The 12,494-nt window shown below is 38.9% G+C and overlaps 1 protein-coding gene across 1 annotated transcript; it reads right to left on the bottom strand.

Moving 5' to 3' along the window:
* Positions 1–535: 535 nt before the first annotated feature.
* LOC110054112 (uncharacterized) lies at positions 536–12,494 on the bottom strand. The gene is made up of 10 exons (XM_020760447.2): positions 12,360–12,494; positions 8,310–8,647; positions 6,411–6,637; positions 5,522–5,626; positions 4,985–5,079; positions 4,593–4,746; positions 4,144–4,207; positions 2,605–2,870; positions 1,997–2,156; positions 536–1,369 (listed from the first exon to the last, which is right to left on the bottom strand). Exons 2-10 carry the CDS (start codon positions 8,626–8,628, stop codon positions 1,200–1,202), a joined length of 1,560 nt encoding a protein of 519 aa, XP_020616106.2. The 5' UTR covers positions 8,629–8,647; positions 12,360–12,494; the 3' UTR covers positions 536–1,199.

Genomic DNA, 12,494 nt, shown 5'->3' with positions numbered 1-12,494 from the left:
CTTGACATCCGAGGGAGTGAACAGATCGGACTTTTCAGTTATTCCACGAGTGGCTGCCGCAGCTGTTCGCAAGTACAATTAATCCATAATTTTTTCGTGGACTGAAAAGATCAATTTCGTTTTAATTAGCTGACGGCAACCGTAAATACATATAGGGTGTATTACGAGGCAGCGCAAAGATATGAATTTCATTGTCGAGTGGTAATATATCGTTTTTAACACGACAAAATAAAATCCATATCTTCAAGCCACCGTGTAATTTTCTGTTTATTATCTGGACAAACTGACGGGAAATGACGTCATCAATATCCTCTCTAGTGAGGATATGGAAAATACGTCACTCGAGTCCCGAATGCAGTTTCGTATGAATTTTACGAGTGGTGTATTAATTCTCCAGTAAAACACTTGTGTCTAAGTAATAAAAGCTGATATCAGAGAAACTGACCTGCGTACGAACCAAACAGAAGCGAGTTCTTACTTTTTAAAAAACCATCGCAAACCTTTCCTTTCATAAAAAAATGACTGTTAAATGAAATCTTGGGACAAAATCTTTTAATTTAGTGTCTCTTATTCAAATACATACTCAGAATCTTTATTTACATAAAGAACGACGTATTCTGACCTCTTATAGGAGTGTCAATATCAATACAATAGAATTCTGTTCATCTACTCATCCGTCGGGGTTCCAAATTCTTCTTGTACTAACCCAGCTGTAGCCGAATAAATGAGATACATATCAATGCATGTTGCATATTGAACAGAGACCTGTGGGAATAGCCCTTTTCACGGTTAATTTTTCTCATTTGCATTACAATGTAATCCAACGTGGATGCGAGGCAATTTCGGGCTAAAACTACAAAATAGCCCGAAATTGTTTCACATACATGCTCGATTTTATTGTAATGCAAATGAGCAAAGGTAACCGTGGAAAGGGCTATTATGTACTAGTAGTAGTGTGGGGAAATTTTATGACGAACAGAAAGTTCAAGGTTTGAATTGTTCTTAAAGAAGTTCCTCGAATTAGTCTGAGCTCTGACTATTTCAGATCTCCCAAACTTTGTATTAAAGTTTTCATCTGTCATCAATGAGAAAATCGGCTGGGTTCCATTCTAATGTCCTATGGCTTTTGATTCGTCAGTATCGCACTCTTTTTTTGACGAATAAAAAAGAACGCAACTGCAAGGTTCCAGAATTGTCCTTTATGGTTTTCGTAACTTCGTGTTGAACAGCTGTTCCATCCAGCGCTGATGAAACTTGTTGTAACCAAGCACAAGCTCTTCTTTTTTGCTCGTTTTGGAATCATCACTGGACTGCAAAGTCATCATTTCTTGCGTTTCCTCGGCAACCGGCTTGCTTGACTTTGACTTAACTGAAACGGGAAAAATAGACAATTGAAGCCTGCTACAGAAAAAAACACATTTCGTCAAAACTAACTGGACTTTCACATGCTTGCTTCTTTTTTCGTTTGCCTGAGCTATTTAATCATAAAATTAGCCCAAAGTTTGTTAGCTGATCAATCAATCAATCAATCAATCAATCAATCGTTCAATCGTTCAATCGTTCAATCGTTCAATCGTTCAATCGTTCAATCGTTCAATCGTTCAATCGTTCAATCGTTCAATCGTTCAATCGTTCAATCGTTCAATCGTTCAATCGTTCAATCGTTCAATCGTTCAATCGTTCAATCGTTCAATCGTTCAATCGTTCAATCGTTCAATCGTTCAATCGTTCAATCAATCAGAGTAAGACAGACGCGGTCTGTCCTTCCGTCGATCAATCCGTTTGTCCGTCTGTTCGTGTGTCTGTCTGTCTCCCCATTAGACGAATTATCCATCTTTGTCAGTGTTTTTACACCTCAAAGTATTAACAAAAAAATTATCGTAAGAAGACCGTGCCACTTAAAACATTTTCTTGGAACAAACTAAGTAAGCTAGACAATGGCCAAGCTATTGTTCTATTTGACTTTATTGTCCATTATCCAAGGTCCATGACGTACCATGCCTGCGTCTTCTGTAAGCAAACTCCCACATGAGTCCAATGAGCACAAGACTGGCTACAATAATGACTCCGATCCTGACAATAGAACTAAACATGTGCTCTTGATAGAAGAGACCTTCCGTCGCCTTAACAGCATAGTTCTTGTCGGTTCGTTTACTCTGGAGAAAGAAAAGATTTTCTTTATCACAAGGTGGGTAAATTGGCGTGATATAGAATCTGAACGGGGTCCCTTTAGTTTCAAGCTGAAGTATAGAAAAGGGTGTAGAAGTTTTTCATTTAGGTAGTCACCAAAGGCCGATTCATAATATCTTACTCACGCTAATTCATTTTAACCAATTTTTAAAACGAGGTTACCTCAGTAAATGAAAAGTTAAGATAACAGATGCTGTATGTTAAAGGAGTTCCATTTTCTATGGAAACTTAAGGTTTATGAAAGGGTCGCCTTTTTTCGTTGAAAGCAATTTATGCGTAGACCATGAAACGGAATTAGAATAGATGCATGTAGTTTGCTTTTTTTCCAATTTCAACGGAAGGAAAACAATGTTCCTCGAGATTTGCTGGCCGATAGAGCAAATCCTAAGAATATTCTTATTTCAAACTTATTACCTTAATAGGAATAAGGTGCTTTGCAATTCGCTCAAATATTTCATGATTGAAGTTCCTCATATAGCGTCGAACACATTGTTCAGTGTTTGGTGACCCGGATGGAAGCACAAGGCCGTATGTGATTGGATGCTCAATGGTGCGCTCCACGCGGAAAGGTTCCTTCTCCATCAAGTTAGAAAACCTTGTCAGTGCATAGTTGTCAATCAAAATTCCGTCTACTTCTTGCTCTTTCACTGCTTTGGTCATCGATGCAGGGGTGCTGAATGCTATTGTAATGAAAGTGACACCTTGTGATCAGAGGTTGAAATCCTGCATCCAGCAGTGAACTTGAAATATATAAATTGCCGTAAATAGTATGAGATAGCAAATTTTCACTGTTAATTAACAGCTATGTCAAATGGGTTAATCATTATCACTGGTAATTAAACGATAAAAGATCATCATTTGATGATCAGTTACGCTATCTGCGCCGCGACTGGCTTAAAAAAACTCGCGCCACTTTTTCATCCGGTCAGAAGTGAAACCAAAACCAATAGAGACTCGCTCGCACGCTCTTTCCCGCGCTTTACATTCGAGTTTTGACTGGTTCAGTGGATTGGCTTTGTTCTTTGTGATTGGCCAGAGTGATTACTTTAATTTTGGATTTACGATACTCAATCGAAAACCTCTTTTGAAAAGTTAAATTGTAAACAATAAGAACATAAACTCACACTAAGTCTTGATGGAGGAAAAAAAGTGGTGGTGCCCGTTAGAGGAGGAAAACTGGATGAGGAGGACGTGGAGGTGGAAGAGAAGGAGGAAAAGCAGGTGGAGGATCAAAGAGGAGGTGGCGGTGGAAGAGAAGGAGGAAAAGCAGGTGGAGGATCAAAGAGGAGGTGGCGGTGGAAGAGAAGGAGGAAAAGCAGGTGGAGGATCAAAGAGGAGGTGGCGGTGGAAGAGAAGGAGGAAAAGCAGGTGGAGGATCAAAGAGGAGGTGGCGGTGGAAGAGAAGGAGGAAAAGCAGGTGGAGGATCAAAGAGGAGGTGGCGGTGGAAGAGAAGGAGGAAAAGCAGGTGGAGGATCAAAGAGGAGGTGGCGGTGGAAGAGAAGGAGGAAAAGCAGGTGGAGGATCAAAGAGGACGTGGAGGTGGAAGAGAAGGAGGAAAAGCAGGTGGAGGATCAAAGAGGAGGTGGCGGTGGAAGAGAAGGAGGAAAAGCAGGTGGAGGATCAAAGAGGAGGTGGCGGTGGAAGAGAAGGAGGAAAAGCAGGTGGAGGATCAAAGAGGACGTGGAGGTGGAAGAGAAGGAGGAAAAGCAGGTGGAGGATCAAAGAGGAGGTGGCGGTGGAGGAGCAGGAGAAGATAAAAGAGAAGGACTACTCTAAAAGCAATATCAAACTAGTTGTATAGGTTTGGACTGTATATATATATTACTTTAATAAGAGTTTCCTTCAGAGCTGTTCAAGATGCCGTAAATTCCATATATGGATAAATACAAAAAAAATTGACCTCTTTATAGCTAGCCTTTGAAGAATTTTTGTTTTAAACTCGATTGTCCTACCTTGCATGTCAAAGTTTATACTGACACCAAGACGAAACTCTTCACTGCCGTTGACTGCGCCAATCTGATGGATATGATTTAAATATCAACATTAATTGACCATGCACGATTAAAAGTTGATCAATAATAATATAAATTAAGTATAACTGCTATATTCAATAAGGTCTTATAAATTCTCGAAGGTTTTCCTTTTATATAAGGACAACCTTTGAGAATTCATTTTCATGGCGTCTCTTTGTAAAATGAAATTTGTAGTCTTCATGGTTGACCACGGGAATGCGATTTTTTGATCTGTTTGCTTGTACTTAAGGTTTTTCTTCAACTATCAGAAAACCTCTCGCTTGTTAGGGCCTTAGCTTGATTGAAAAATCTCTCTTTGAAGGAACCTATTATAGAAGTGTAGAGTGATTTAGTGTGGAGTGATAAGCTTCATTAAGACATCTCTTTACCTTGGCGCCATGAATGTTGAAGTACGGCCGTGTTGATGCCGTTACTGTGGCTGTGACCAGTGCAGTAAATATGGATATTATATTTATACCAGTTATTATCCAAATGAAGCAGAATAGTCGACCAGGCAGGGACTTCGGCGAACTGTCGCCATAACTGATGGTAAAAGAAAGATTTGATACAATAAACTCATGTGAACTGTCCTGTGAAAACAGAAATCAACATTAATATTCCTGTCAAATACCAAACAGAACGACGTTTGGTCAACTGGCCAACACATAATTTCAGATCAGCAATGTCGATACATAGAGAAGCACTGTGGTGAAACAATCCTAAATCACCCAAAACCAAACACGCTGTCCTTTTGCAGGTGGCCTTAACATTTATCACTTACCCTACAGTTGTCATGGTAACAACAGCCCACCAGAAACCGTCCCAGGCACCATTCACAAATTTTCTTGAGAATTCTTTTGAGAAGAAAACATATTCCTGTGGGGAAAATAAAGGAAACGAGCAATGACAGGGAAAAAATTAATTACTTTGAACTACATGGTACGGAGTGCAACACTCTGACAACACTGGGATGCTAAAGAATTTTTAAAAATTCGTGAGTCTTCGACTTCCAGTCTAAAGCCTAAAGCTTAACTGTAAGAAGGAAAGACGAAAAATATATGCGAGCGAAAAGAAAATGTTAAAAAAACGTAAGTGATAATTTTTTACACTCGCTTTTCGCAAACATTTTTCATCTTTTCAAGAACATCTTCTTAAAGGCTTTAGACAGGAAGCCGAAAACTCACGAGTTTTTAAACACTCTTTATCAGAGAACGCTGAAAATTAACGCTTAACACAAATATTTCTTTGTTTTGTTAGTCTATGTACTAGTTATTAACGTAGTGCTCTTCTGTTCAACTATCCTAATTTTAACTCGTACCAATAACCAGACAGTCATCCCAGATGCACCAGCTGCTGCCAGGATAAATATCAGGAACGGCCAGGCATTAAATATGGTGTCAGCAAGATTCTGTGTTCTTGTTTTCTGGGCGAAAGAAAGTGAAACGAAGTTACTTTCAGCTAAAGGAATAATTTCCCTGCCACTCATGCCGAGCACTTGTTACGGCCCCTCTTCCACGCTATGTAGCTCTCTGCAAGCCCCACGGCACAGCATGTTCTATCATGATCCCCATACATTTTGTATGGTCCCATAGCCTCCTATTTTAGCCCCCCGCTTTATATCACCTCTTATAAATGCGGACACCCTTTTTTAAAGGTTGGTTTCCATTTGATTGCTATGATCGCTAAGCGGAGAGAGTTGAACCTTACCTTACGACTCCATGATGATTAGAGAATAAAAACTACCCAATATGACCTAGACGAAGCACCACACGACGCACTGCAGTTTCGTGTATTTTTCATCACAACGACCGCTACGCACAATCTCTGGAGAGTGCTTTCCGAAACAAGAGAATACGATTCTCTTGTTTCAAAACAATGGCTAAACCTTTATTCTATGAGAAACCTTGTCTACTGTGTTGATATCTTGCGATATTAAGTTACTAACGGGAGATATCGCCTGATTTAAGGCCGAACGTGGGTTTGGTTAATACCTAATCGTGTCTTTTTTGGTACGCTTCAGGGCAGTCGTTGTTCTCTGCACGTGGATTTTGGCTCGACTATAGGTCTCGACATACTATGAGCCATGGCTCTACCAAACTCGCCTGGTATGCCAGCGAATCGTTCCAAATTATTAAATGGTAGGATTAGGTAGGCAGATAATTGTCTGAAAGAACTGCAAAGTTTTAAACTTTCAAAACTTTTTTTACCTGAGGTCCATCGTAGACCAGCAATACGACTCTTGGTGCGGCCACCACAGTCACAAACGGTTGGTCCCTGTACAGGTCTTTGTCCATTTTGGATCTGTACACCGGGAATGTGAAATCGTACATTTGTTCGGAAAAGTGATCCTCTGCCTCCCTTATGCTCTTCATGAATGTACCATACACTATTTCACTTCCGTTACAGCAGTGGTGGACAAGCCGTTGAACCACATCTGTTGATCACAATTTACATCCGTTGATCGCAATTTACATGACCGTTAAAATTCTAAAATTGTACTTCATATGCATACCGGGGGTGTTCCCTTATATGGGCTATATAGCTACGTGCGGCGCCAAAGGATATGGTTTTTCAGCCGTTTTAGTCATAAATAGAGTATTGATTTACCATTCAGGTCATAAATAGGGTATCGAATTTTTGGTCAGGTCATTAACAGGGTGGGGAAAATCGCAGATTTGGGTCATAAATGGGGTAAGGATTTTGGGAAGCGGACCGCACACTTCCACCCGATTTTTCCTGGGGATGCATATCGATAAATATGACAAAACATGAAATATTGCAACACGTTCGAGCAACAGTTTCGGTGTCCGCAGCTTTAATTTCAACCTCATAACGTAGCCAGGAACCTACAACTGATAAAAGCCCGGGGCGAATCTTCCTTTAACCGAAGTAATTATACAGAATTGCTTCCTTTCTGCGTCAGACCGACTAAGGATAAGCTTGGATATATTCAAATGTAGCAAATTTAACGCAAGGTGGCAAAGTTTATTAAGTAGCAGTCTGATTTTCGAGTTACATTCTTTTCTTTTCATGTACAAAGTCAATTAGGAATGCATTTAGGACATTTAGAGTTGACAGAATAAACAATTTGAATAATCCTGCGCTAATTCCAGGGATGGATGATCTTCCAGCTATTGAACTTTTAAGACATATCCAAACGTCTTCGCTAAATTCAAGCGATCTTTAAATCAATCAATCCGCGAAATACTGACAGTGCGTTATAAAAGTGATGAATGATGCTTGATGAAGCAATGCAAGTTGCTCTAAAACGCTACATGCAAATCAAATCAGGGATATCAGTTTCCTTTACTTAGCCGCACGCTATTCTGGGGAACAATAATGGCTTCCGTGATGGCACAAAGAGCCTTTATGACACTCTAAATCACTAAAACTCAGTTCGCATTAATTTCTTTTAAGAAACGAAACACGTTATTCCAGGGAAAATTAATGGCCTGAAGACGGAACGGGGACGTTATAATTCTAGAGTATATTTTCGCATGTGCTTTTAATTTAACGATGTCGTTTGAAAGCGTCTCGCTTACTTTCCATGGATAAATTTAACTAGGTAATCTTCGGCGCCATACTTTCGATCTCATTATATAAGTCACGTTTACTGACCGTCATTGACATCACTGTATCGTATATATAAGGAAGATTTCTAAAGGAAAAAGAGCACGTGCAGCCGAGATCGTTGATCCACCTGGGACGGAGACTTAGCTTACTAGGAAAAAATTACTTCAAGGCAAAAAGGCGAGCAAGAACCCTGAGCCAGAGAGTAAGTCATTCTTTTGTGATAAGACTTACCAACGATATGAATGATAAAAAAGCTTAAGATAAAAAGAATAGAAATCTCTCTCAATTTCCCTGTGTAAACCAACGCCAAGCTAGCGGAAGGGGAATACAAGCTTTCCCAAACACGCACCTTTTTCATTTTGCAAAATGCTTTGCGCTATAGTATAAAATATTCTAGACTCAGAAAACGAAATCGAAAATTATTATCGACAGGAAAACCAAATCGGCTACCCAAACTTAAAACGTTTTAGTCCACATTACGTTACGAGCTCTAGGCCTTCCAAGCTACATCAAAAATAGTTGGTCTTACTTACTTGGAAATATTCCGCGCGCAGCAAAACCCAATTTTCTACCGATTTTCGGTCCCAGTACTCCAGAGTACGGCTCGTTTAAACTCCATGATATGGACAGCGGCATTCCTTTCTGGCAGCGCTCGTCCAGTGTGTGTGAAGTAAGATTCCTGAACTCTTGAGTTATCCTTCCAAATTTGTTAGGCACGTAAATGCGCTTGTAGCTAATGTATATGTCATCTTTGGTTAAATTGGCGTTTTTATCCCAAGAGACAAATAATCCTTCAGAAACTGATGTCGCTGTGATTAACACCACGATGCAGAGTACGATGACTCGCCACATAACAACTGAAATTTTCTTACTAAAATAAAAAGAACAAGAATATTAATTTAGGTTATAACTAGACGACAATATCGAGGTTTGGCTATTCATTGGCTGTGTAAATTTTGCATTTGCTCAACACGTTTTAGTAGTTGAAATACGTTTTACTAGTTTTTTCTCAAGGAGTTTCAAGGGGTAAGGTGCATGTTCACTCCTGAGAGAGTGTGAGAGCAAGAGAGAGTGCCTACCTAAGATCTTGGTACAAGTCAAAGTGTAAATCGGTCATTTATAAGTATTAACTGCCCTACAGACATGCGAATGTTTTGCTTTGTGTCACAATATTGTCAAACTCTGTTAATTTATAGTGTTAGGCAATAATCTTTAGAGGCGCCACCTCCTGGCGAGAACTGTAGAACCGATGCACACAAATAATAATGAAAAATATTAATTGATCAGTAACAAAAAAAGTCCGCGCCTAGGAGTAATTTCATTTTTCTTTATCAGACTCTTAGTCGCCTGTGGTTTTCACCATATTTTAATAGCTATAACTGGACTTTCATAAGAAACACTAGACTTTCAGAACACAGCTACTGAATTAATATATGCATACTACAACGCACGGAAAAAGTGTACTCAAAAGTGTGACTAACATGCCTAAAGCAGCATTTTTCCGAAAACAACGCACGACCTCAAACACAACTCGATCGACTCGCTTATAGAGACAAACTGAAAGCAATAACCGAGCCGATGTAATGTTTGCCTTAGATGACCCTGTGTTTTGCGTCTCATAAATTTTTTCCTATCGCAACGTTTTATCAGAAAAAAATATTAATAAATCAAGAGGAACAGGCTGCTAAATCCGAAAGTAACGAGGGTTGCCGGTTACTTTTAGAACTTAAAGGAATTTGGTATGTTACAATTGCAAGAAATTAAATTGGGTTTCTGTGGAAAATTCCAGATCATGAATGTCGGACATGTTCATTATACTGCTGTGATTAATGATTTTTAGCATCACGTACGTCTATTATCGTAAACTATATCATAGCAAATTTTGTAAAAGCATAAACAATAACTCCATTTGGCGCGAACATGTGAAGAAAAATTTGTCTGCGAAAGTCATCTCTCCTCGAGGCGACCAGTTTTCCGAGAGCGAGCTCGAGACTCGAGCTTCTCCGAGTTGTCTGTTCCTCGAGCTTCGAGGAACAGATGACGTTCCAATGGAGGACATACATCGGTGTATATTTTCGCGCCAAATTGGGTTATTGTGGTTTGGGAATTCAGCTTTTCCAAGCTGTTAAATGTCAAAATAGTTCCTTTGGCGTTCAAACATATTGCTAGTTTTTTTTTGTTTCTTTAAGAAAGCTATTCACATTTGTAATTCCACACCTATCGCACATGAGTAATAACATGTTGTCAGGTTATTTGTAATAGACTGGTCGTAAATTGTAACATTAGCACGCCGTCTTGTTTTGTAATAATCTGTGAAAAGGATAAAAAATCATATAAATGTGTGATTTTTTTTTTCTGTCATGTCATTCCGGGTCGACTGGTACAATCTGTTTCTTAAATTGTTTAAACTGTCGCAACCAACTTGCCAGCCAACCAGTCAACCAGGTAGCCAGCCAGCTCGACCAACCAACCAACCCACCACCCATATAGTCAGCTAGTCAACCATCAAGGTAACCCGCCTCTGGGACGGTCAAACAGTGGATATTACAGTAATTTTACAAGAATTCGATTTCAGATAGTTCTCACATTTCTGTAGTAATTTTAACGGAACTTCAAAAGATTTTATCTAAGTTCTCAGGATTGCAATTTATGTGCGCTTTGTTAACAGTGTTATGGCAATTTGCGGTAGGTGAATCGTTCCAAATGCAGCGAGCCATGCATTGCAATTAACGGCGGATTTTACAACAAGGACAAGATATGACGACCTATAATCACAATTTAGGATTTTATAGGTATTCTCCAAATCTCCAAATTCTAATTCAACAAGGATTTAGGACCCGTATGAAAACCAGCTAAGGTCGACGTGGCTTCCTCTCTAAATATTGTATTTTATTTGGCAAACTACGATATTTGTATAACGGCACAGCAGACATGTATAACTGTCGGGCAACCTTTAGAATAACCGACAACGTTTTTATACGTGGAGATTATCAGTAAGTCCTCTATATAAAAAGAGGACTTGCTGATAATCTCTACGTAAGCAGACATCAGATATCTTGACTAAGATAAAAAAAACTACGCCCTTCCTGCAAAATTCTTTCTAAGTTGATAATAAGTCGTTAATGAGAAAATTTCAAGAAATCAAGAATCGTAGAACCGACAGAAATGAGAATTAAAATCAGAGAATTAAAAATGAGAAGTAAAATCAGGACAGCTCCTTGAGCAGAATTAGAAGACATTTCCCTGATTGAAAAAAGAAAGATGCCAACTATGTAGACTTAACGTAAATTTTTGTTCGTATAGATTTTTGCGATCATATTTTTTACGTCTGTGCATGTAAAAGTACGAAACATTAAATAATGAAAAAGCAATCTCCATTGTTTATCTATTTGCAATTAGCGACAGCCTAGAAAAACTGTAAATTTGTCGGTCAGGGTGAAAAACAGATCGCTTTCTCTTTTTTTAATGAAAAATATCTAGCAGCATGTAACCCCGAAGACACGCATCGCATAAAAATTTGAAAGTAAACTAAATTGGCCCTCCGTGAATCGCATTCGTCTCGCTATGGCACTAAAATGATAACTGCATTCAACAAATGGGTATTCCTTGATCTGGCACCAAATTTTGCCTATCAAATCAGTTAACTTAATTGCTTATTTCGTCTTTCGCCCTTTTTGAAGTTACCCCGCCATTCAAATCTGCATTTGCTTGCGTACTTTACTGGGGTAATGTCGGAGAAGATGACAAAAATATTTCTTCATCATGATGTAATGGCGTTTTCAAAAATAAAGTATTTTTGCCATATAGCTCTGAGGGAAACGCTCAAGTCTCAGAGGTACAGCGGGATATCGAACCCAAATGATTTCGCGCTATGACATGTTAACTTTAAGCATATGAAAAATTTGAATATCAGGCCTCACCGAGATCACAGCATGCTACAGATTGAAAGTGATTTAAGCTCTTGTGTTTTAAACGTTCACTATAATTTTATTTTCAAGCCCCTCTCAGAATTTATTATTTTGTAATTCTAATTTTGTTGTCTCGCGTTGGTCTCTTGGACGACATTGAACGTTTGTCGGAGATAGCTTAGTTGAAATCGGTGACGCAAAAACCACGACCTGGGAAATACCATTTTTAATATTTGCAATTGGTATCTTCAAGTGATAACTTTCGTTAGTGAAAAAAAATATTCATCAACTAAAGATCTGCAATTAACCGCTTGCAAAATTCGTATTTGTCTTGACAATATTTTGTCTGGGAAACTTATATAAATGGTCTAGCGTACATATCTTTATGTTGTCGAGAAATCAGTTTTGTTACGTTCTATCCCTGGCACGCTTCCATTCTGTTTCTCGAGTAGCAATAAATACACGAACAGAACAATTCATAGATTGGTGCCTGGCGTGAAAGGTAAACTGAAATGCAGCTAGGAACAGAAAATGCTTTTTATCTCGCGTGGGTTGCTATCTGCAAACTTCGATCTACTTTTGCTAGCATGATTGATCAATATTCCGGCGATACAAAATCAAACATTTAAATAAACTCGCATTCATATCAAAGTCACAATGTGCATCCACACTCACCTTGAAAAGCGAGAATTCAGTCAATCGCTGAAACAAAATGCGGGCAAATCTTCATCTCGGGCTATGTTCAATTATCTAACCATTTGCATCACAAACGCTAGTAATTTCAGGTGTTTTTAGTTTGGCTACAGCGCA

Source organism: Orbicella faveolata, unplaced genomic scaffold (assembly GCF_042242905.1).
Source record: "Orbicella faveolata isolate gen_17 unplaced genomic scaffold, um_ofav_v1 contig_1, whole genome shotgun sequence".
Taxonomy (NCBI): Eukaryota; Metazoa; Cnidaria; class Anthozoa; order Scleractinia; family Merulinidae; genus Orbicella; species Orbicella faveolata.
Note: the sequence above shows the minus strand (reverse complement) of the source record. Positions and strands in the feature narration are given on the sequence as shown.